We start from the raw sequence: 26,610 nt of genomic DNA, 5'->3' as shown, positions 1-26,610 counted from the left end.
ACATAGGGACAGGTTTTTGACTATAAACAAATTCTTCACCTTACAAAAGAATTTCCCAGTTATATTCCTTCATATGACAAAATACTGGTTACATTTAAAATATTGGTTACATTGCAAAAGTTTATTTTATAGAACTGTACAGAGTTACGTTTTACTTGGAGAGGTATACCCCTTACATATGACAGATCAAGGTGTTCTGCAGTTGGCTCCCTGCCTCTGCTACGCCATGGTATGATCTCAAAGGGTCATGGAACAGTTAGGTTTCTCCTTTGTCATAGGCTCTTTTCTGGTAGCTCAGAGTTGTATTACAGTGTTCCAATGTTGTCACAACAGTCAGACATGATGTAACCCAGTAAAGTTTTATATATATATATAGGCTTTCCTGGTGGCTCAGTGGTAAAGAATCTGCCTGCCAATTCCAGGAACATGGGTTTGATCCCTGATCCAGGATGGTCACACATACTGCAGAGCAACTAAGCCTGTGTGCTGAGACTGTGCTCTAGTGAGCTGCCACTGCTGAAGCCTGTGTGCCCAGAGCCTATGCCCCTCAGTAAGAGAACAACTGCAATGAGAAGTGCACACACCACAAAGAAGGTTAACCCCCACTTTGCACAACTAGAGAAAGCCCGGCACAGCAGTGAAGACTCGGCACAGCCATCAATAAATCTTTTTAAAGCCTCATAGAAACATCTTCCTCTGTTGCTTTGAGAAGATACCTTTCTGCCAAAATAAACTTTTAATTCCTTTAAGAATTATTGTATCCTTTAGCACTAAGAACTTGCAACTGTGTACATTTGGAACTGTGTATCATTAGTGCCTTGTCAAATCTGTTAGGGCCTCAGGACCAGAGGAGATCTTGACTAACAAGCGTTGGATCTGACTGCAAAGTGGCTTATTCCTTTTCAGAAAAACAATCTCACAAGTCTGATAGCTTCAGACTGAAAAATAAGATCTTTTAGAATTGTAGAAAATCTTTTAGAATTTTTTAATCTAATTTTTGAAAAGATTTTTAAAATCTTTTAGAATTTTAGAAATGTAGACTATCATGCAGACTTCACATTGTTTTAAAATAGATTTGCATCAACATTTGCCTAGAGTGGCTCAAAGTCACTTTGTCACTTAAGTCGTTGGAAAGGAAGGACGATAGCCTCCCTTCAGTATAGAGACACGGCCCTGTCACCGCCAGTGATTTTCTTCATCTCTCTTTTCCGATGGTCCGTATGGTTATAATCATCCGTCCCCACCTTGGGGATGGAATGCGGGGCTTGGGCCAAGCGCCCCAGCGCGGGGGCAGAAGGTGTGCGACGGAGGAGCAGAGGAACGGAGCGCTGTTCCCGGCGCCGCGCGCACAGCTTCCCTTCGGGGCGCCGCTGCTTCCGTGCTGCTGGCATCCCGCCCCAGCCCCGGAGGGACATGTGGAGGTGTGGGGGCAGGAGAGCGCCTTCCCTGTTTGATCTCCGTGATGCATGTGTGGGGGTTTCTTTGTCTGCTCAGATGTCCGCCCAGGATACTGTTACACGGCTCTGGCAAACGGGCGCTGCTCCAACCAGCTGCCGCAGTCCATCACCAAGATGCAGTGCTGCTGCGACGTCGGCCGCTGCTGGTCTCCCGGGGCCGCGGCCGCCCCCGAGATGTGTCCCATCAGAGCAACTGGTAAGAGCCCTTCCATTTGTCCCCACAGCGTCCCATCTCAACCCCTGCAAGCCCCAGTGATAATGTGCATGCTGCAGTTCTAGTGGAAACCGGGGTAAGTGAATAAGATTCCAGAAAATTTTGAGAGGACCTTCAGAGAAATTCCCCCAGGTAGTGAACAGGGGAAACACAGAGGTTCATGCACATGACACTGTTCTCAGGTACTTAGAATCTTACTTAGCTTGCGAATTACCACTGGCTAGCAGCCTGACCAGTCTGGAAGAATTGGCTCTTCCTCATCCTCATGTATTTCTTTCGGCTCTCATGTGGTGCTCAAAAGCTCACTAGAATAAGAGTCAACTCACTCAGAGCCTTTCAGGTGAGTTATTGTGGATATAAATTTTTTCCTGCCCTTATATTTGACACTCCCCGCTTCTTCCTTGCCAAGTAGCCCTATTGATTTTTTGTTGCTGTTGTTTTGATTTCTCTTCCATGTCTTATTTGTTTCCATGTAAAGCTTATTTTCTCTCATCTGGACTATTTGAGTAGCCTCCTACCTTGTCTCTTCCAAAGCCTAACTCAATTGAAATTCAGTTTTAAAAAACTCTGTCTGGGGAAAATGTAGAGAAAGATGTCCAGAAAATTTTTCTTAGGATAAACTCAGGCTTATCTGGTGGTCTAAGTCGCTCCATTTCTTGAAAATAAAATTTTACTTTTTAGCAGAAAAGTCTCCAAATCTGATCCCAGTTCATCTTTTAATTCTTGTTCTTCGTAGTAGCTTTATTTTCTAATTAAATTATATAATTCAGCTTTCCTTGAACCCAGCCTGTGCATTTCTAAACTCAAGCATCCTTTCTTCTCAAACTTCTCCTCAGTTCAGGTCCTTACTCCCCACTCCTCACCCCTACCACCTCTACCTGTTATATGCCCTCTTGTTGGTTAAGTTCCCACTCAGATATGACCTAATCCATGCACATCCCAAGATAGCCACAGCGGGAAGTGCTACCTTCTAGCTCAGTGCTCTAGGTTTGTACTGTTGCTATGATACAGATACCATCTGCTCAGCTTTGGGCCCGTATGTGTTCCTGTATTGCTTTTTTGCTAGCTGATAAATTTCATTCTGGGGTCTCAGTCATCATTACAGTGCCAAATTCCTTCTGCTTTTTTAACATGGCACCAGTACTTGGGAAAAACTTGCTGATGGGAGGCATTCGGTTAGTGTACAACTTATTAGGTGACATCTTTCCCACCAGTTGTAAGTAAAAGCTGGGGTTGTAGTTTCTTCTCAGTCTGGTTCCTGAAAGTGTGTTTCAATTGGGAAATTTTAGGAGAGAAAGTCAATATAAGGATGGATGAATGCAGAGTTAATGAAATACTTCAGAGTGTGCTATTCACAGACTATGAATGCCCCATGATCATGGATTATAGACCTGCTCACAGATGTTATTTTTAAATTTCTGCTTATTATTGAGAATTATATATATGGATTAAAAAGCAAGAAAGTCTTTTCAATATATTTTAACATACAGCAAGCTATATATTGCCATATATTTTGACTGTCTACAGCCTAAAAATACAATGCTCCCTCCTTAGTTCATTAGGGGGATCATATAGTAGGTCACTGTTTAGAAGCACATGACTTTCTACTAAGACATACAGCATGGATATCCGGAGAGTTGCTTTTTAAATATATATGTTAACTTAGGAATCAGCAGCATTGATGTGAATTCTTTCCTGTCTTGATCAGTCTTTGAATAGAAGGAGGAGGACTTGAGTAGGCATATGTGCCTGAAGACTTACTTCAGGGCACGTGGAGCAGAAGGCCTGGTTCCCCTGTATGATTTTCCAGGGAGCTGCTCTCCCAGGGGTGCCACTGAGAGATGTGCAACCCCAAGACAGGCTCAGAGTAGAGCAAATGGATAGAGCAAACTAGTTTTCAGGTAGATGTGTGTGTTTGCTCTTTGTTCAAATGTTCCATACCAATACCACAGAGCTCTAGGCTCTAGGTTCTTAATTAATGAAGAATGATAACATAGGAAGGATTATTTCAGATTGGTCAGCTTTTCACTTTAAAAAAAAATAATCAGTTTCATCTCCAAATTAAATAGAGATAGAAAAGCTGGACATCAGTTGAACAAAATTAGCCCCATGTTGCTGATTCTGAATGTAAAGGGGCTCAATGGAAAGTTCCTAAACTAAAGTAGGAAAAAGTATAGAACCCAGACTGATATATTTTCATGGAGAGGTTAAGATGAATTTAATGGCATGCTTGGGCTTTCCTGGTGCCTCAGTGGTAAAGAATCTGCCTGTAATGCTGGAGATCCAGGTTCAGTCCCTGGATAGGGAAGATCCCCTGGAGAAGGGAATGGCAACCCACTCCAGTATTCTTGCCTGGAGAATTCCCATGGACAGAAGAATCTGGCAGGCTATAGTCCATGGGGTCACAAAGAGTTGGACATGACTGAGCGACTGACACACTCTAAAATAGTATAACCACTTAATTAGCAGAAATGCTGATAAGCTATCCAACGTCTTTTATAGGAATCCTAAAAGACCTTTAAAAAAGAAGATTGATTGGTGATTGGAAGCTAAGTACAATTGCAATTCAACTAAATCTATCATAGTTAATAAATTTCTCTTGTGTGCAATTTTCCAGGTAAGGCTGAGAGTAGGAATTAATTGTGAGTTAGATATGATCCTTGGTTAGAATGCTGCACAGTCGTAGTGGTAGCCAGGAAATGATGGATGTGGCACATCCAGGTGATAATTCTATAAGAAAGATCACTGTGATTTGAAAACAGGGATTATAGCATTCTGATTCAGGGAGGCATAAAACAACATATAAATCCTTTCCAAATACAGTCAGGCATTACTGAATCTCTGTGGATTAAAATTCCAGATCAATAATGCAGTAATAGAATTATCTGAAAACATAACTTAATCTGAGTTGGTATGACTGAGAAAGTTTCAGCAATGGATCAGAAAATAACAACAAAGTACATGGTAGCTAGGTATGTTTAGCCAAATGTTAATGGACAGTATGTCCAATGAGGTTGAAATATGCATACATTTCAGTAAGGCATATTACTGTGTCATTGAATAAGTCAGATTTTAGTCCACAAGGAAAATAAAAATACTAGCCTAATTTCTATTAATGGATGAAGGTAGCATGGAAAGTATCTATGGGAGAATTCCTGTGTGACAAAGGTAATAAAATCATCAACATTCTGGAAAGAGAGGAAAAAGAAAATTTAAAAATCATGTAGTTTACTTTTTGAAGAGAACTATGACAAAATCCGGCTATTTGTAGGAAACATGAAAATGGATAGTTAGGTAAATACCCTTCTCAAAACTTGAATACTGCTTTAAAATACCAGTTTGGAAGTCTCCCTCCCCATTCCCCCTACCCCCTGAAATGTGCCACAAGTCTAAACATGATTTATTCTAATAAAGATCTGGCATTGTGGAAAGTAGGAATCAGTCTGTATGTGCAGTCATAGGGAAAACAGTGATCATCACCCTTGGTGCTCCTTCTGCCCTGTGGGCTGTTTCTTCTCTTTCAGTTTTTTTGTCTTTTACAAATAGGTATTCTTCAGGCTCTGTCTTCTTACTCCCTTCTCTTCACTTTCCACACCTTCCTCATGGGAACTCACCCATCCCCATGACTTTAAACACCACCTGTCCACTGATAACCCCCAAACTTAGCAGCAGCCCTGACTTCTTCTCTAGGCCTCAAACTCTCTTACAAAACTGCTATGTGACATCTCCACGTGGATGTCTGATGTCTCAGAATTCATCTGTTCAGCTTTTGACTTCTATTCACTAAACCTGCTTCCATCACAGATTTTCCCATCTCCGCAGACAGCACCAACATCAACCTTGTTTCTCAAGTGGAAAACTACAACTCACTCCTGATTTCCTGTTCTCCTCAGCTATGAATTTCCTGTGATTTCCTATTCCCTTATTTACTGACATTTACTCCTTCCCTGAGCACAACCCATCTATCTTAACTCTAAATATGCTTCAAATATGGTTACTTCTCTTCGGTTCTATCATTAGCTCCCTGGTCCAGCCATCCTCGTCTTGCCCTTGGTCTTCTGCAGCAGCCTTGTCTCTCTCTGGTACATTCTCCAGATGCCAATGAGAATCATCTTCTGAAAATGTTCATCTGATCATGCCTCATCCCCACTAAAGACCACCAGCAGCTTTCCAATGTACATCAAATAAATCATGTGTTCTTTAGAGCCCTGTGGGAGCCATGGGTGGGAAGACTGGGTGGAGATCGTGGCATCTTATTCTATTCTACCTTGAGGTCAATTTTGACATAGCTAAAGACTTCTTAGGTTTTAGGAGGGGTATGTGGTACTACCATGGGAAGTTTTTCTTTTTTTTTTTTTTGGTTTTGAATTATTGTTTCTGCGTGATTGCTGCTCTAGGTATTAGGGATGGGAATGAAGTCTGTTGGCTTTTTGCCTTTTCTTCAGTCGACCTATGTCATTTGTGGATCAGTTTTATTCAGAATTCCTTTAAACAGTCAGGGTGATTCCCATGGACCTGTGACATGTGTTGCAGCTCAGCTATTGCGTTGTGTTTTTTCCAGAGGATTTCAACAAGCTGTGCTCCGTCCCTATGGTAGTTCCCGAGAGGCCAGGATATCCTCCTCCACCCCTTGGCCCCGTTCCTCCCGTTCACCCTGTCCCTCCTGGTTTTCCTGCTGGGCCTCAAATCATGATCCCTCGACCACCAGTGGAGTATCCATATCCATCGCGGGAACCACCAAGTAAGAATTCAAAAAGTCATCAGTTACTTTTCTTGCATTAATCAAATTAATTTTGTTGTGGTTATTTATGCTGCTTAAGTCATTAAGTTTAGAATTCTTAAATATTTCATTTACACAGTCTCATGTATAAATTTCTCAACTGGCCTATTGCCTAGAGGAAAATGAACAGTTTCATATTCTCCAGAAATTAGCATCCTTTTGTTATTGATATTGTGGGAGAGATTTAAATCTGATTCATAGAGGGGAGGTATAAAATTACACTTTGGGTTATATATCATGCAAAGCAATTTTGCAAGTAGTTAGACATTAAGAACTTTTCCTGCCAACTGGTGGCTTGAACGTGAGGCAGAGAGAGGGGGAAGGAGAAGCGGGCAGAGGAGCAGGCTACTGCTGGGCTGCAATACCTGGCCACACGTGCCAGGATGCACAGGTACTCTCTGTAGGCAGGAATGTAAATACTCTCTGTTGGTACCAGATAAACTTTGCCCAACGAGTGTCCTCCTTCCTTTAAGGTTCAGCATCTTCCCTGTTACTATGGAATTCAGTGCTGATGAAAGATGCTCTAATTTTAAATAATTTTAATGGGGTCTCATGCTGTTCTTTTAGGGGTGCTACCAGTCAACGTCACTGATTACTGCCAACTCTTTCGCTATCTCTGTCAAAATGGACGTTGCATCCCAACCCCCGGGAGCTACCGGTGTGAGTGTAACAAAGGATTCCAGCTGGACCTCCGTGGGGAGTGCATTGGTACGTGGTGAACCACTGCGCTGGCACCGAGAGGCTGCTGCAGCTCTGCTTCACGACTGGATAGGTTTTCTATGGCTGCTGGAACAGATTGCCTCAAAGTTTGTGGCTTTAAAGCAGCACAGATTTATTATCTTATATTTCTATAGGTTAGAAGTCCGACATAGTTCTTACTGGGCTAAAATCAAGGTGTCAGCAGGGCTGTGTTCCTTACTGAGGCTCTTGGAGAGAATCCATGTCTCTGCCTTTTCCAGCATCTAGAGGCTGTCTGTTTCCTTGGCTGAAGGGCTGTTTCTTCATCTTCAAAGCCAGCAGTGTAGCTTCTTCAAATTTCTCTCTTACTCTCTGGTTCTCTCTTCTAATACTCTCCTTCATGTTTAGGTATCTTTGTGATTACACTGGACCCAGCTGTATATTGGGCTTCCCTGGTGGCTTAGTTGGTAAAGAATCCACCTGCAATGTGGGAGACCTGGGTTCGATTCCTGGGTTGGAAAGATCCCCTGGAGAAGGACATGGCAACCCACTCCAGTATTATTTCCTGGAGAATCCTCATGGACAGAGGAACCTGGTAGGCTATGGTCCATGGGGTCACAAAGAATCGGACACGACTGAGTGACTAAGCACAGCCCAGCCCAGCACAGCTATGTGTTTCAGGAGGAGTGGATATTTTACCAACTAGTAGCTTAGCTTAACTCCCCTTGCTGTGTAGCATATTCACAGGTTCTGGGGATTCGGACATGAACATGTCTGTGGGGGCATTATTATGCCTACTATTGTTTGTTGTTGTTTAGTTGCTAAGTCGAGTCTGACTCTTGCGACACCATGCCCACAAGTCTACTCTGTCCATGGGATTCCCCAGGCAAGAACACTGGAGTGGGTTGCCATTTCCTTCTTCAGCCTATCTTCCTGACCCACAGATCAAAGCCAATCTCCTGCATCGACCAGCAGATTCTTTACCACTGAGCCACCAGGAAAATCCTATGCCTACTATAGTGGCTTTTAACTTTCATTGTAAAATAAATTCAAGGCATTGCTGGTAACTCTAACTGAAGACATCGTTTTGAAGCCTGACCATTAAAACAAAGCATTAAAAATACCCCCAAATTATGAAACTTTGCGTGTGTTACTAATTTGAATGAATAACTCACCAACTCTGTCTAGTTAGTCGTTAAAGACTGAAGCAAGGAACTTTAAATTGTTGACAAGGCAGTCAAGTTAGTGAAGGAAGGAAATCTGACACAAGAATAAAATGTTTTTGAAAGCCCCTTCGAGTAGCCCATTAGGAGAGAGTGCTTCAATCCTTAGAGGTCCTCCAGAACTAGGTGGGAGAGGGAACATCTAGCTCAGGGTTGAGATCAGACCTGCATCTGCCACAAGAAGCTTGTGACTTCAGACAAGTGGGTTGTCTTCCATAAGCCTTAGCGTCCTCATCTTTGCAGAGGAATAAAAGCCAGTTTACCTGTAAGTATACCAGTAGCTCCAAATGACTATAAAACTAGTGAGAGCCTGTCTGGGAGCAAGGTGACGGTGGTGGCATCCCCAGTGGTGGGCGAGACGTGTCCTTTAAACTGTGATAGCTTCATGGTTTGTTGTAATACTGTTAAAGCAATTCAGAAAGGAATGCTTAGATATGGTTGGGCCTTCTTTTTATTGAAATAGTGAGTTTCAAGAGACACTCGGAATCATGCCCAGAAGCCACTTCTGAAATGTTAGTCTGTTTGATTCCCTTAGACCAGACCCAGGGAAGAGAAAATGTTTATTAGCTTGGAGTGTTGAGTTGCTACTATTTGGCATTTTACTCTGAAGAATGACACCAGAAAAATAATACACTTTAACTGCTCGACCCAACCAGTCTTCAAGTGGCTGGTGGCACTGTTATTGTAGTGGAAAAAAAGGGAAACTTTCATTACGCTATTTATTTCTTGAAAGTGTTTTAACATGTAAAGGAAACCAACATAATGATCTTAGAGTTATGGCCATCTAACTTCTACTAAAATATACCGTGCTTTGCAGATGTTGATGAATGTGAGAAGAACCCTTGTGCTGGTGGCGAGTGTATTAATACGCAGGGCTCTTACACCTGTCAGTGCCGACCTGGTTATCAGAGTACACTCACGCGGACAGAGTGCCGAGGTACGTTCACTCTGAGCTTGGCATGGGGGACGTGTATGCTAAGTAAGGAGTTTTCTTTGGAGGAATTCCATGGAGCTTAAATAATCCTTGCTTGGAGAGACTAAGATACTCCCATTGCTTTTTGCACTTAATTCCACATATTGTTACTCCGAATTATGCTAACATCATAATTTTATGTTACATCATAAAATCTGGCAAACTTTCCAGTTTTAAAAGATGCTTCTGTGCCTATGGGAATATCTTCATTTTACCAACCTCCCCCCCCCCCCTTTTTTCTGCCTTGTCACTATTGTCTCTTATATTTTAATCAGAAAACTAGGGAATAGAGTTGTCCTTTGTTGACAGAGAAACAGAGGAGACTTTCAGGTGAAATTTTCTGCAATTAGTTGCTGAATGGAAAGGCCTGAAGGATAAGAAATGCCTGTAAGTTCTTGCTGCTGATTCGTGTGGTCAGCAGTAGCATCGGCTAGGGCAGGTTGGACATGCAGCAACTAAAGCCCCACTTGAGACCTGCTGAATCCAAATCAGCATTTTAACACGATCTTCCAGGGATCCTTATGTCTGTTAAAGTTGGAGAAGCCCTGCTGTAAAGTTTCCTCATAAGAATTTGCCTTCAGTTTTGTTTAGTAGTTGACTTATTAATCCACCCAAAAGTCATCTTAGATGACTTTGATGTACTGAGTTTCTTTTTTATTTTTTTTTTTTAATGTTTTATTTTGTATTGTAGTGTAGCCAATTAGCAAAGTGACAGTTTCAGGTGAATAGTGCAGGGACTCAGCCACACATATACATGTATCCATTCTCCCCCAAACTCTTCCCCCATCCAGTCTGCCACATAACATTGAGCAGAGTTCCCTGTGCTATACAGTAGGTCCTTGTTGGTTATCCATTTTAAATATAGCAACGTTATACTGAGTTTCTGAGATAGAAATAATTAACATGTGCTTCCCACTTCAGGGGCCTCAAATATCTACATCTCTATAAATTTGGTGCAGAATGATCTATTATCATTGACCAAGTAAAGGCAGATAAAAGCAAGAAAATTCTCTGTTGAAATTAAATGCAGGGAAATATAGGGAAGTTTGTATTGCTTTAAAAATTTGTCAGCCATTAATCAGTTAATTTTATTTGCCTCTTTTAGCATAAGTTCTTTATATGCATTGAAGACATACAAGTGTTTTTATTTTTTATTAGTGACTGTTTTCAAAATCTTTGAATTTGGTTCTGACTTAGAGATTTCTTGCCATCAGTGTATCTTGGTACACTACTTATAAATGGCAATTTTGAGCAGAAAAACCTGGAGTATAACATTTGAATCTGTTAATATTTCTATTAATAGTCTACTTACTGAATTACAAGTATAATTTGAATTTTTTTTTTATAGTTTGAATTTTTAACTGAGCTTAGGTCCTTCTTTATGACTTTTGTTTAAAATAATCAGTGCATACACACGGTATACTAGGCATTTTTCAATAGTGGAAAATAAACTGAAACCAATGTTTCAGAAGACAGCACTGTTAAATAAACAAATAGAAGACGTTATTGAAAGCACTGTTCTAGGGCAGGAACCAGCGGGTGTAGGTGCATGTTACTGTCATCAATCCGAGACTTAATTTATTAGAGACTGAAGATTACCTAAAAGCCTCAAGTACTGTGTTCTTTAAGAGCTAGTGCTAAGTTTATCTCAAATGCGAGAAGTTGTTAACATGCTCACATTTGAAGATAGATGAAAACGGTCACAGAATGGTCAGAAAGGCTGTATACTCAGCTGAGAAGGAGGACAGGAGGAACTGAACAGAAGGGGACAGAAGAAACATACAGAAGAGACTTTGAATGGCAAGCTTTTCATTTATTTTTGTAAGGCAGTGGAGCCCCAATGGCATTTTCAAATTAGTGAGGAGAGAAAAAGCTAAACTCTTTATCCTGTTTATTTTATCCTTGGGCCTCCATAGATTATAGAATCCTTAAAAAAAAAAAAAAAAAAAGATTATAAAATCTTTAAAAAAAAAAGTCTGCTGAAGAATATGTGGCTTTTTACTTTTTTTTTTTTAGAGTATGGAGCGAGTCAGATTTTAGTAAGGATTAAGAAATAAATGAGAGAGAAAACGATTGTAGGTTGTTGGCACAAAGATCAGACAGAAGGAAAGCCCAGACTGCCTCAGCTAGTCCAATGATTCGTGTGGAAACCGCTGCTGGATCTGCCCAGAAAGAGAGTGCGTCTGAGGGTCAACCACAAGACACCGTGCAGACACGGGGTAGACAGTCAGAATAACCAGTATGCCATGAGTGCACATTCTTGTCGCCCAGAGGACCTTTAGAGCGCTTATACCCAGGGACACGTGGCCTCCACTCTGCGTGGAGAGGGCTTCTCCCCTCCAGCCCTGCTCAGCGCCCTGGCCTCTGTCTTCTGGGGAATAAGCCCTGGCTTCGTTTATGTGCTCGGTAGACAGGATGGTTTGTGTTCATCCCCTTTGATGTTCATCCAGGCATGTAGCCTGGAAACTGAGGGGAATAGATAATCCAGGGTACCTTGTTGTCCGCTTTAGGTTAATTATTAATCTTTAAATGCGAGATCAGATGCAGGTTGTTTGAATTATTGTCATTTTTAACACTTTTGTATCCTGCTCTGTTATTTAATTTGGCATAATTTTTAAACACAAAAGAAAAAAAAGGGAAAATATCCCCGAAGTACCAATATTTTGTTTGGTAGACAGAATACTCATAAAGTTATAAAAGAGACTAGGAATTTATAAACAAAACTGTATTTGGACCAGAATTGCCATAAGGAAGGTAGACATTTCAGAGCCAAATGATTGATAGTTTTCAGATGGAATTAAGTTTTTTAGCTGTGTTTTTTTAAAATGGCATTTCTATTTAATTATTCTGATACAGCTATCATCAGATTTGCCTTTTAGATCATGTCTTAAAAGACATTGGCCAAAGCTCACTGTAAATAATGATATATTCTGGCTCATTAAATTAGCTAGGAAATGATACAGAAGAACCTATTTTGTTTACAGAATTGAGATTTAGGGAGTCTTATTAGAAGTTAGAGTTAGATTGAATGCTGTTATGTCAGCATCTTTTCTTTCATGTGTCTTTCAAACTTTTATTAGTAATCCTAATTACATTTCATATTGTTTAATTCTGAATTTATGTTGAAGGATATTATTTAGTAACTAAAACCCAAGACTAAGATCATGAGTTTGGAGATGGTGAGAAGGAGCAGTAAAATAATTTTAAATCCCCTAAATAAAGCTATTTCTTTCTTTTTAACTCCACTTTTAGACATTGATGAATGTTTACAGAATGGCCGTATCTGTAATAATGGACGTTGCATCAACACAGATGGCAGTTTCCATTGTGTGTGTAATGCAGGATTTCACGTCACACGAGATGGGAAGAACTGTGAAGGTAATATAATATAATAATAATGTTATTTGGCTTTTTCCATTGCAGTTTCATACCAAAAATCTTTAACAAGACCAGGTAAATACTTAGTAAAAGGTCCAAGTGTCAAATATATATTCACTTGTGGTTATCTAGGAGGAAGCCTGACTTTTCAGTAGTATTAATTCCTTTAATTCATTTTTGTGTGAGTCAAGTAACATTTTAAATATAGGAGCAGAGCTTGCTTTTCAAAGATTCCTAATGATGAAACTTCTATAGCATAAATCATTACTTATGAATTTTAAACAGTCAGAATTTGTACATTAAAAAAAATAGAACACACCTAATATCATGCATTTTTCAGTCACTTAAAAGTCTGTTCTTTAAAATATCTGTGTAGTAATGAAATATTACTAATGAGTATCTGAAAATGTAAAATTTGAGAGAAATACTGATGATTGAGAGTCAGCCTTCATATTGCCTGTTGAATTAATCACCTCACTTTGAACTGGGCTTTTTCATTTTGTCTTTTCCTCTGCCTATTTTTTCTGAAATTGACAATATGACAATTACTGATGAGTTTCTACTTCTTAGACCTTTAGCAAAAAATGAAGAATGCTCCTTATCATCTTTCCCAATGTCTTTGGGAAAGACCCCAAGAATCTATTCATACATTAAAAGAATTTCAAAATTGTTCTTAGAAACATTTTTGGCAGAATATTATCTCAGTGATTCAATTCAAAGACTTAATGCCAAAATTCTCAGTTGGGATAGAATCTTGTTTAAAAAAGAAAAAATCATAAATTACTTTGGTCTGACTAAAGCCTGTAAGTGAAAACACACTGTGTCTAGAAGAGCAAGTGCCTCCTAAGAGCTGCAGTGTTAAATAAAACAGCATATTGGTGAAATTCAAGAAATATCCCTATGATCAAGGGATCCTAAGGGTTAGCTGTCATGGCTATGCTGTATAGTTGTCTTGCATTTTAAAAATACTTTTTTCCTACCCCTGTTAAAATTCAAACTACAAGCAGTTCTCTGGTTTCTCCTTTTCAAAGAATCAGAAAGTAGCCTAAATACATTTCAAATTACATCATTCTTAATTTTGATTTTGTTTTTATTTTCAGTATATTAGAAGTTATATGAATCTGTAAATATATATATTGGGTTGGCCAAAGAGTTTGTTCAGATTTTTCTATAAGGTGAATTTTTTGGCCAACCCAACATTTATATGAAAATATGTATTTATATGAAATTTCATAGATTATATAATTCTATATGAATGTAATATATATACATATGTGTATACATATACACGTATACATATATATTTCATAATCTGTATATGCTTGTGTATACATATATATGTATATATGCATTCTTTTTAAGTTGTTTCGGTCATGTCCGACTTTTTGTGACTTTATGGACTAGTCCACCAGGCTTCTCTGTCCGTGGGATTCTCTAGGCAAGAATCCTGGCATGGGTTGCCATGCTCTTCTCCAGGAGATCTTCGCAACCCAGGGATAGAACCTGCATCTTTTATGTCTTCTGCATTGGGAAGCAGGTTCTTTACCACTAGCACCACCCGGGAAGTCCATTTGTGTGTGTGTGTGTGTGTGTGTGTGTATACGTCCTATAATTTAGCCCTATAGTTTGCAAGCACAGGTCAAAAATTGAGAACTTAAAATACATATTTCATATGCCACTCTTCTCTTTGTATGCTATAATATGGATGAACATTAACCTTAGACAATAATAACAAGAAGTAGAGAAATGTGAAGAAATAAAATTATATTGATCCAGATTGGCTTCCTTTGTAAGCTTACTTATCTGGTCATTAAGAAAATACATCTTCTATATTTTTCAGATATGGATGAATGCAGCATAAGGAATATGTGCCTTAATGGAATGTGTATCAATGAAGATGGCAGTTTCAAATGTATTTGCAAACCTGGATTTCAGCTGGCATCAGATGGGCGTTATTGTAAAGGTTTGTGCTATGAAACTCTCAGTCATATTCTTCACCTGTTTTTTCTCCTCTCTACATTGCTTAAAGCTACCACATTTCCCTATTAATTCTCCCCATTTATAGTACCCTTAGTTCTGGATTAGTGAACCTGACTGGAACTTCTTAAGTTAAGTCATCCAGAGAGCTACGGTTTATACTCAGAAGGCTGTTTTATTTCAGAAAGGGTGTTTTGGTGTCTTCTCAAAAGAGCCTCAGGCTTCATAGCAAATGAATGAGAAGCTGAACTTTCATTTGGACTACCAACAGCTGTGAGCATCTTATTGCATAAACTGAGTTCCATCTCTTCCTTGTAGTTGAGGAATAATTGAAATTGGCTTCTTGATGGCTGTCATTTGCCACCTCTTATATCTTCACTGAACAAAATTTTGTAGACAGTTACTACAGTGATCTCTTAGTAATTGCCTAAAGATACCTTAAGAAACACAATTTATTTAAACTTTATCAAGTCACATTAAGCAAAAAGGGAAAATAGGATTAAACAGAAGAAATGAACCAGGAACCATTGTTTAGTTCTGTAACTTTTGGAATAATCTTTTAGCTCCAGGTAGTGAAGCAAAGTGAACATTTTTATTTGTGCTGTTGAACATTGAGGTCCTGAGCAAAGTCATCAGGGATAAGTTTGTGCCTAGTGTCTCTTGCCTAATGTAGTCAAGGATGAGTAACTATTGCATGTGTGTCCAAGATCTGAGTTGGAACCAGACTTTCAAGGAACCTCATACTCAGAACAGGTCCAGGAAATCTGCTAAAATATGGCATGCATTCAAAGCCTTCTGCTCGTAGCTTCAGATGTATAAGTGTAGAGTGTTAAGCGGTTCAAGATCGAGAAGGCAGGAGAAAGTTGTATGGTGCTCCTCTGAGTGCCCCTGCTGGGCAGCTTTGGTAAAGATGTTCTGGTAGAAAGCCCTGTGTTTACTAAGTCTTCTGCATGATGTGTATTTTCTCTAGGCTTAAAAGAGCTTCTAGCCCTTGGTTGTTTACCTACATTCTCCATGACCTTCACATCAGTGGCTCTTAACATTGTGCAAATCTGCCTTCACAGCAAGAGAAGCTTTTTTCTTTTTTTTTAAGTTAGAAGTAGGAAATTGGTTTCCGTACTTTTGGGCTATGTGTCGGGAGGAGCTTATAGTCAGGAAGACAAGATTAACACATGGAAATATTAAGACAGCATACAACAAAGCTCCAGATTGTTAGATTAAGTGCTGTGCAAGTGAGAGAGAAAGGGGAAGGGAAAGATTGCTGGAATATTTGGAACTAGGCTTCCAAACAAAATAACACAAGGAAATGTGAAAGCCCCTTTGTGAACAGACCTTTTTTGAGAACACACACTCCTCTTACCTTGGAGCTTGCTAAGATTCCCTTTCGATGCCTACAGGCTGCCAGTGACCCAGGCCATAACCTCTTCAAGGGGGCCAATAGATGAGGCTGATATAACTGTTTTAGAGCGCATTATGACCTCATAGGTGAAACTAGGTTTTGCAAATGTTTGCCATCAGTGAACTAGTGTCTTAATGATAAACGGATTGTTCCATTCATTTGAAACTGCCTGGTGATTAAAAGTTCTGCTCTGACTTTACCATTCTAGCTTAAGAAACAGAGCTAGAAAGAGAAAGGAAGAATGCTTCCTATTCTTCCCTATGTCTTCTTTATTTTGATATATAGAGTAAATGGAATGCATATACTGTAATAAGAATAAAGGAAGAAAAAGGAAAGAAATTTCTTGTATGCTGTATTTCTTTTCCATATTTTTTCTCTTGATATCACAAAATAAGATTTTCTCTGAGTGCTAAGGACTTGGTTCTGATACCCCAAAGATGTGACTGTTCAAAGCTGAATGAACAATGCTAATTTAATCTCTACAGTTAACTAATCTGATGACCAGCCTGGCCTCCCTTGATCACTCTCTGAAGGTTGAGGCCGCTCATTTTGAGCAATGCTCTCTGGATCTCCGTTCCATCTCTGTCCCCAGTAAAAAACCTTTGTATTACTTTTCAGGCTGTAGTCACTACTGTTTTACTGTAGATCTCAATTTGAACAAAAAAGTGACCTGAATAACTGAACCAATTTGAGTTCATGTATTTAAATATAACTGCTGTTTTAAAATACAATCTGTATATGGAATCTTGGACCATCTGAATGTATTTTGTGCCAAATAACACAAGCTGAGTAAAACGCAGAGGTGTTTCAGTCTCAATTTGCCTTTTTAAGGTCAGAAGAAAGGAAATATTCACATATACTAGTTGTATATTATAAAAGGAGTTGTTATAAAATGACTTGTTTCTAAGTGTTATATGTTTTCCAAAACAGAATTTTGGTATCATTTCTACTTACCCATATTGAGGGGGAAAATATCTGCTATTATTAGTATGTGCCCAATAAAGTCTTTTATCAGGCCTCCCTAATATACACATATGATACTGTAAAATATTTGTAATATGTAAGAGAGATTTTTCTTTGCTGGGTTCCATTTGCTTACACTGCTGTTGTTGGCTTGGAACGGTCATCAAAATCATCTATATTCATTTTCTGTTCCTTTCTTATGGTGTTGCATCTAAGCTTTAGTTCTGTGTCTCCTCATGCCATTCTAATTGTCCCAGAGATTTAAGGCGTGAGTTAAGGCGTGAGTGATAACTGGAATGGACACCAGTCTGAGTATTGGATGCCAAAGGGAGAAGCTTCCTGCCCAGGTCAAAGATGCAGTTTATTTTCAAGCTAGATTTCTGACAGTCCTGGAAGAATTGCCATGTGAAACATTACACAAGACTTTTGTCTTTTAGCTGTCACTTTCCTTCTTCTTCCAATTCTGTTTTTGCTTTATGGTTCTTACTTTGGATTTTAAAAAAAATCTCAGGAGAATGTTACTGAAATAGCTTTATATGGAAAAGAAATAAACTCAGTTTATCTCAGTTTTCGTTCCTCTTTCCTCAAAGGAAAATGAAATGCATCTCACTGAACTTTTCTTGTTGATGCTGCACATTATTGTCAATCTTCTCCATTTTCAAGTCTTAGACTTGTAAGCACATTATGGTTTTAGATGAAGTGACTTCATTTTTAATAAGTGCTTCTCCCCACCACAGATATTAATGAGTGTGAAACACCTGGGATCTGCATGAATGGGCGTTGTGTCAACACTGATGGTTCCTACCGATGTGAATGCTTCCCTGGACTGGCCGTGGGTCTGGATGGACGTGTGTGTGTTGGTAAGATTACAGCCATAACTAAATGTACAATAGAGATTTGCCCTCTGTCAGTAAAATCAACCAATAACAAATGTACTCTACTGCAGCAGGTATGACACAATTAATAACAGTGGGCAACAGACCAACAGGGTCAGTTTTTTTCTTGTATAAAGTGAATATTAATTCAAGGGATAGAAAGATGAGCTGAGATAAGTGAAAACCAAAGGATTCCACACCTCTCCTTCTTCCTTGTCCTAGTTGTCCTCAGTTTTCTCTAGTCCTCCTTTGTTGATAATGGTCTTTGAATTGACTATATGTCCCTAATTATCTCCCAATGAACATTTCATTTTCATCTAAGGAACTGAATGTCCAAAGGGAGGTAGAGAATTCAAAGGAGGATATGGATGATCAAGAAACTCATATGATAATAGTTTTTTTGTGGCTTTATAAGAAGTTTCAGATTTATTAATAAATAGATACAAATTTTATCCAAATTATTCTTAAGAAAGGGGATTTTTCCCAATCCCCTTTGAACTGGGAAAAGATTGGTCATAGCTGGAAATCCCCTCCTGGTGGTAAAGATGACACTGCTTAGTTAGACCAATATCTAAGATTTACATAATTTTACAGATTAAACATCCTCCTTTTTGAAAGTACATCTAATTCAGATACTCAGTAATTGTGTAATTATGTTGGGGTGGGCTGTATTTCTAATAAAATCTTTTTTGTCATATGGTGAGATTGAATGATCATCCATCGTTCATTCATCATTTATTAACTGCCTTCTCTGTACAAGCCTGGGGAAGAAAACAATGAGTGAGGTATAATCCTAGCCCTTAAGAATCTCACAGTGGCTAAACCATACTAGTCCCTAGAAAACTGGAAGAGTCTAGTAATTGGTTTCCAATGCTTGGAAGCTGAAGAATTTGTTTTGTTTTCTATTGAGGCCTAATACCAGAGGCATTCTCTGTAAGAACAGTGACAATGGCTAAATAAAGCCAGCTTCAACTTTAACCTGGGGGGTTCCTGTCTGCTGGAAATGATAGTGTGATGACAGATGCTTCTTCCTGCTCAGACACACACATGCGGAGCACATGCTATGGTGGATATAAAAGAGGCCAGTGTGTGAAACCCTTGTTTGGTGCTGTTACCAAGTCTGAATGCTGCTGTGCCAGCACCGAGTATGCTTTCGGGGAACCTTGCCAACCATGTCCTTCACAGAATTCAGGTATGTTGTATCATGGGGATGCCCTCCTACTGCCAGCCTTCTGCCCCATCTTCAGTCTTTGCAGTTATGGAAGTCACGGGGAAAGATTACATGATACTCTACAGGTACCTCACATACCTTGCAGGGGTCTTGAAAAGGGCTGGTCAGGCTTTGATCACACATTACCCACCAACTCAGCTATCATCTGGATTAGGCTGCACATTTATGCTTCCCATCTGAATTTCTCCAGCTCAGTAATATTCATGTTCTTTAGGGTACATGCAACTCACCTTGTTTTCTAAAGTTGTTTCACGGTGTTACATTTTGCAGGAGCTATTACAAAAGTAGAATTTTACAGAGTGTAAAAATAAATAATTTTCAGATTACTTGACTGTTTCCAACTTTTTTCCAAAAGTTCACTTGTGAATTTTGTTCAGATCCTTCATGTTGACTTAGGTGTGCGTTCCCTAAATGATTTTATTCCACTCTAGGGAAAAAGTATTTTTCTCAATTCAAAGTGACATAGCTTAGCGAAAAGAACACTGGTCAGTGAGTCAGAATTCTGCTCTCCAGCCACAAGCAGGCAAATTACTTAATTGGAGGGTTCAGGGTTTTTTGTGAATTTTTGTTTATTTAGGAATTTTTCTCACCTAACTTCAAAAGGATTTGAGATGGTTTACATTAGTAAACAATTATAAAATTGATTAATATGGAAAAGGGATACTTGGCCTTTTAATCTGAAAATGAATTGTTCTAGATAATTCAGAAGGTCCTCTCCAGTTGTAAATTATTTCTATTTGTAAGGCAAAAATAGTTTATTGAAATGAAAGCAATAGACTGTCAACATTTGAACGTAATTTTAAGGTACCTTGGCTATTGGATTTTAATGTCCTAAAATAGATTAGGTCCTAATATTGAAAACACATAGCTCTGACTGGTTGATTTACGTCTAAGATACAGTTAGTTTATTTCTGGCCTAGATACTATCAATTAAAGATGAACTCACAATTTTTAAGCATTTGCCATTTTGAGAATGTTATTATTTGAAATCAGACAAATTATAATCTGTTATAAGAAGTTAGAGAAAGTGAAATGGAAGACTTTTAAAATCTTTAAATTGGGGGAATGCCAGTTAAAGAAAGTAAGCTTTATTTTGGATGACTACTTCGCCTGGTGAATAATATGCAAATTATCATTAACTATATGATTACTAATCAATAAAATGCATGTTTGCAACAATACTACATTTGACTATGAAACTTTGTAGTTGCCTGAATCCATAGGCAACTATGGGAAAATTAGTTTCTTTTCCTGGGATTAAGTATGATTTCCTATTAGTTCTCTATTTCCATCATTCACTCTTAGATTCATCTAAATATTGTTGGAATTGTGTTTAAAACACTGTATGAATTATAAGAAATAGACCTCTGATTTCATCACAAATTTGGGAACATATTCTATATACTGCCATTTCCTCAATAAGATTCAGTTTTAACATTATGCAATACTTTCCCTATGGATTTAATATATAGAATGAGTCTGGCATCCTGATGAATATTAACTCTAAAAATACACATACATGCAGGTGTACACACCCTCGTATTCTTGTGAGGAAAGGCTAGAGAATTTGCAGAGAGAAATGAGAAAATGTTAAGAACTTGTTCTGAAAAAAAATAGCTTGAACTAAGAAAAAATGTATTCCCAAGATGGTGGGAGAGAGTTTTATTAACAGTTAAGAAACCACGTTTTAACAGGCACATTTCATTGTAAGTGTAAAGTGTTCCCTGGTGAACAAAATCAAGTCATAGGAAAAACACCTTTTCCTAAAGCGCTTTGCACAAGGAATTGCTGGAACTTGCGTATATCCTTACAAGTCGTTTTCCACGGTGATTGTGGAGCCTTTAAATGGGAGCCTGGTGTGACTCCCCCTGGGGGGATGCCTCCTTTTCCGTTACCACTTTATTTCAGTTCCACTCACTTTGGAGGAAATGATGTGTGCAAAGCCATGGGCAGGATCGACCTGTTCTGCAAACAAGGGAATCATTTACTATCTGTTAATTTATTGCAGCGGAGTATCAGGCGCTCTGCAGCAGTGGGCCAGGAATAACGTCAGCAGGCAGCGGTAAGGACTTGTTTTGAAATTTACTACCTTAAGCATGTGCAGAGGCTGCCCTGGGCCTTCCTGGGGTCTCCAGTTGGTCCATTTACACCAGTCTGATCTGAACCCCCTCTCTGACGATCACTGTGTGATCTGCCTGGGACACTTGGAAACCCCCAGTGGCAGAACAGAACAGTGGCACAGTGGGTCCTGGGGTTGCTGGATGTGGGTGCAGGGCTTCATACTGAAGCGTTGGGTCCTCTCCCAGGGGGGTCGATGTGAATGAGATACAGTGGCTGTGGTGGCTCATTTATGAGAAGGGGCAGCCTGGCCCTCCTTTGGGTCTACGGCTGTCAAGCACAATTCAGGGTTACAAGTTCAGGTGAACCCCTGCACATGTTGAACATTTTCTTAACTAGCAAGTGGTCAGTCATTAACAGATGGCAATAGGGAGCCATCTTGTATTTTGTAGCAGGCAGTGATTGCAGTTAGCTGAAAGAAAATGAAATGTTTTTAAGTGTAGGAGTTAGAACTAGAGAAATACTGGTGGCATAAAAGAAATTAAAAGGGAGAATTGGAACAAGTGTAAAAACAGATAAGAAAGAGGAAGAGATTACTTTATTAACATAAAACTAAATGATTTGATTCAAGAGAATTATGGCTGAACTGATTGTCAGTTCATTCTCTTGATTGATTTCATCAGTGTGTATGGATGAGGAAGGGTTGGAGGTGGATATTTGGAGGAGAAAAGAGAAGTAAGGAACTGTATAATGAATAAAGAATTAGTAGGGAATAAATAAGTTGTGAAAGGAATCTGAAGAAGAAAAAAGGTCAATCTTGATTTATAGAAGAGTCAGGGAACAAGATTTGAGACTAGTCACTCACTGATGGTCACTTTGCATCACCCTTGACTATTAGAGCTCTCCTTGGTCTGGGAGCCCCCAGAAGAGGGAGGACCCATCCTCATCCGGCCAAAGTAGCAGAGGTTTTTCCAGAGCAGGTGATGATTGTGCATGTTTTGAACCAATGATTAGGCTTGCTCCAGGCATTCCCAACACAGAGTGAAGAGGGCATTATGTGTTGTTCACGGCAGAGTAAAAGATTTACAGTGAATAAATGGCATTCATATTTTAATTTAATCTTGAGGATATTATTGAACCTACAAAAGTCTGAACCATAATTGGAAGTGGTTTTTAAAGTAATGGTTTATCTATGATCCACAATAAAGATGTTTTACAGCTGGAAAAAAAAAAAAAGTCTGAACCTTGAGAATGACACAGTCACTTTGTTTTTAGGCTAAGTCTGGTGGCAATATAGAAGATAGATTGAAGAGGGACAAGCTGATGGCAGGGAAACCAGTTGTAGGAACTTTGTATTTGATCTACTTTCCCATCTTAGTGTTTAGACAAGAGAAAGTCCAGGGGTTCTCCTTTTAATTAAGGGTTGGTAACCTTGTAGTTCTAGCTCAGATGCCAGTTTCCTCTCAGGGACTGATGGAGGAAAGACTTGATTCAGAGTATCTTGCAGTAAGAAAAAAGGGATCAAGTTTCTTATCAAGGAGAAGCTTTCTTATTTTCACAAGGTCCTGATGTCTTTACATTTATTGTAATTTTCTGACAGTCTGTTTGACATTTACTTTAGCATGTTAATGCTTATGAGCTTTTTTTCTGGTCCAGATATAAATGAATGTGCATTAGATCCTGATATTTGCCCAAATGGAATTTGTGAAAATCTCCGTGGGACCTACAAATGTATATGCAATTCAGGATATGAAGTGGATTCCACTGGGAAAAACTGTGTTGGTAAGAAGCTTCACTGTTTTCTAAGACATTTCAGGCATCATGCATTCTTTCTTTTGTTGCTTGAGCAACCTGCTTGAGTACCTTAAGGACTTGACAGATGGATGCTCTATACTTCAGGTATCAGCATAGCTGCATCCTGACGGCTTATATCTTTTGTTTAACTCCATCAAGGGTGGACCATGGCAACCGTCCCTCTTATACAGTGTACAGTTCTCTAACTGTGCAGGTTGAAGCTGAGTGCTACCCTACCGGATGCCTTTGTTGTTAAGGCTGCTACCAGTTGTCATTGTGGGCAAAGTAGACATAGCACTTATTTTCAAAGAAGCAGAAATCTTACTTTTAAGTATTTTTACCCACTTTCCTTCTTAATATGTGGCATTTGCAGTCACATAAGAAGAACTAACAACAAATCAGAGCATCTTCTCTGCCCACATTCAAATCAACTTTCACCCGAGTTTCAGGCTAAGTAAGTACCTAAGAAAATGGAGGATAGCAGCAGATCAGGGGAGCCACAGACTTACCACAACACCCTCTTATTTTGACTAGTGGATTTCTTTTTGTCTCCCTAACTTTTATTGCTGGCCCAAACCTGGCCTTTCAGAAGGAAAAGTACATTTATGATATATACTGAATTTTGAGAAATGATTTCTTTCTCTCTCATACCTTTAATTTTAGGGCCCCCCTTTTTTGGGAGAGTACGGTTGTTATTTGAGTACACATAGTACTGTCAAACTAGACTCACCTCAAAAGAAATTTTACGATTTCATTTTTCTATAAGAGCGTCTCTACATTGGCAGACTTGAAAAATCATTGTTTATTTGGACATGCCAGAAAGACACAAAGATGTCTTAGCTTTATCCTGAAATCACCCCATGCAAAGCAAACAGAGAGTATGGGAGGCAGAAGGGATTCTTCTTTCAGTGTTCTAGTGTCTATTCCAAAGTTGGACCCATTATCATCAGAAGGATGTTCCTATTTCAGGACTTCCCTGGTGGCTCAGTGGTAAAGAATTCTTCTGCAATGCAGGAGACATGGGTTCAATCCCTGGATCGGGAAGACCCCCTGGAAGAGGAAATGACAACCCACTCCAGGATTCTTGCCTAAAAAATTCCATGGACAGAGGAGCCTGGCGAGCTACAATCCATGGGGTCACAAGGAGTTGGACTTGACTGAGCATGTGTGTTCATATTTCAGGTTGAGTTCAGAAGTATGAAGTTAGAAATCAAAGATCCACTCCAGCCACTTTCCAGAGGATTCCAGGGATTGGCTATTTTATTTCTTAATCCTCAAGTCCTTAATTTAAAGTTCCATATTCTTCTGACATCATCAGTTGAGAATTGCAATATTGACCCTTTGGGGAAGTGTTAGCATTTGTTATACAATTTTGACAGAATTCTCAGCATGCTATTTGCTCAGACAGTAACATCACTTTATACTTGATTTTCCCATATTTTAAATTTTCCCATATTTAATACTTTATAAACACAGCCCTCCACATCTGTGAGTTTTGCATTTGCATATCTAACCAACCTCAGATCAAAGATATTTGAAAAAAAAATTCCCGAAAGTGCCCAAAAGCAAAACTTGAATTTTCCATATACCAGCAACTATTTACATAGCATGTACATCATATTAGGTATTATAAGTAATCTAGAGATGGTTTAAAGTACACAGGAGGATGTGCATAGGTTATACGCCAGTACTATACCATTTTATATAAGGGACTTGAACATCCACAGATTTTGGTAACCTGGATGGCAGGGATGGGGTTCCTGGAACCAATCCCTTGCAGATACCAAAGGATCACTGTAAGCTTCTGATTGAAGTATACTTACTGATGTGAACCCATGCAGCTCTCTAGTACCGAATTTGTGTATACTTTACGTAAGGACCACTAGCTTGTCAATGAGTATCTAAGCAGAATCACTCAGTATGTAAAAAGTTCCTTATGAATGTGTAGCCTGCTTTGTGGGCCGTATGATGTAGCTTATCTCAGTGTGGTATAGCAGACTGTTTAAGTTCCACACTTCCTCAATTATCTAAGTAATACATATGAAAAGTTTGATTTTGTATCAGACAGGCCTATTACTCAGCTCTCTGAATCCCTAGTCTGCATTCTTCTTGGCAGTTATAAACTCTACAGCTTGCTTCATACTTTATAAACATAACTGGAGACCACTTAAATTATTCTGAAGAAGAAACACCCATCCTGGAACTAGTACTTATTAAAGATGGACCATACTTTCTAAATATTTAGTCAGTTCCTTAAAACACTGGGATTAATCCTTTTAACTTTGGCACAATGAAACAATTATATATTGGGTTGGCCAAAAAGTTCATTCGGGTTTTCCTGTCCCATCTTATGGCAAAGAAATAGGAAAAAACCCAAACAAACATTTTGGCCAACCCAATAAATAATAATTTTCAGCAAATCTAAGTTTTTTTTTTTTCCTGCCAAAGAAGTGAATTAAATGGTCTGGTGATTTTAGACTTTGTAGATACCTAGTAAAAATAATCAGATCAGTCACCTATTTTCTAAAACTAGGTAATTTTGGCAAAAACCAATGGTATAGGAGTTTTGCTCCTTCCTTGAATTAATCATATCATTATGACCTTAAAAACGTAACAAAAAAAGCAAAGAAATTGCATGCGAAGGACAAGATCTTTTAAAAGTTTATGTTTTCTTTATTTTCCAGATATTAATGAATGTGTATTGAATAGTCTGCTTTGTGACAATGGACAATGTAGAAATACTCCTGGAAGTTTTGTCTGTACCTGCCCCAAGGGATTTATATACAAACCTGAGCTGAAAACCTGTGAAGGTAAGGAATAATTTTTGTTCTTATACCATGTACTTTGTTGCCTTTTGGAGATCCACTGGAAAAGCACAAAGATAAATTAAAGCCACTTCTTATTTTAGACAGTTGTGTCATGTAGTTGAGATTCTGTGATCCTGAATGACACTTGTATATGCTTTATAAGCTGCTGATAGTACTTATCCACAATTGGCCTTTTAGTCACCATTTATTTCACATTCAAATGCTATTTAAGAGTATCCATTTTATATTTTCCTGCATTTGGTATTTTATTTGCCAACATTTAATAGATTAAGAAAATATTAGATATATGCTATTTGAGTTAATAATTCAGAGATCACGCTTACATTTGCTCCAGATTTTCTGAATTAAAAAGATTCAGCCATGTGCTGAACATAGATATGTGCTCAATTATTATTTTTGGCATTCCATCTAGTCTAGGAAAAAAATCCATCTAGGCCAGCTTTATTATCTAATGAAGAATATGTAGTAGCAGTTGAGACCAAAGTTTAAAGATTCATTTGTGCCCAAGACTAGTTTTTAGCAGTAATGTAGACCTATTTTTGTTTCAGACATCGATGAATGTGAATCAAGTCCTTGCATTAATGGAGTCTGCAAGAACAGCCCAGGCTCTTTCATTTGTGAATGTTCTTCTGAAAGTACTTTGGATCCAACAAAAACCATCTGCATAGGTATTTATCTTTCCAAGAATGATTTTCCTGTTTTATCAATGCTGCTGTATTTAATGTCCACTTTTATTGCAGAAGGGTTTCAGTATGGAAAAACAAAATTTTAAACTATCATTA

General features: G+C 38.7%; 1 protein-coding gene across 2 annotated transcripts in view; it reads left to right on the top strand.

Annotated features, from left to right (window-relative positions):
• The window catches only part of FBN1 (fibrillin 1), a 258,201-nt gene that overhangs the window by 134,583 nt on the left and 97,008 nt on the right, over window positions 1-26,610 (top strand). For both annotated transcript variants that reach the window (XM_061157087.1, XM_061157088.1), the window contains exons 9-20: window positions 1,495-1,653; window positions 6,233-6,412; window positions 7,019-7,159; window positions 9,170-9,289; window positions 12,578-12,703; window positions 14,544-14,666; window positions 17,780-17,902; window positions 18,957-19,109; window positions 21,157-21,210; window positions 22,863-22,988; window positions 25,685-25,810; window positions 26,377-26,496. In XM_061157087.1, the coding sequence (XP_061013070.1) occupies window positions 1,495-1,653; window positions 6,233-6,412; window positions 7,019-7,159; window positions 9,170-9,289; window positions 12,578-12,703; window positions 14,544-14,666; window positions 17,780-17,902; window positions 18,957-19,109; window positions 21,157-21,210; window positions 22,863-22,988; window positions 25,685-25,810; window positions 26,377-26,496 (1,551 nt within the window). The remainder of the gene's footprint in view (window positions 1-1,494; window positions 1,654-6,232; window positions 6,413-7,018; window positions 7,160-9,169; window positions 9,290-12,577; window positions 12,704-14,543; window positions 14,667-17,779; window positions 17,903-18,956; window positions 19,110-21,156; window positions 21,211-22,862; window positions 22,989-25,684; window positions 25,811-26,376; window positions 26,497-26,610) is intronic.

Source organism: Dama dama, chromosome 12, assembly GCF_033118175.1.
Source record: "Dama dama isolate Ldn47 chromosome 12, ASM3311817v1, whole genome shotgun sequence".
Taxonomy (NCBI): domain Eukaryota; kingdom Metazoa; phylum Chordata; class Mammalia; order Artiodactyla; family Cervidae; genus Dama; species Dama dama.
This window is presented reverse-complemented; position numbering and strand designations above follow the sequence as displayed.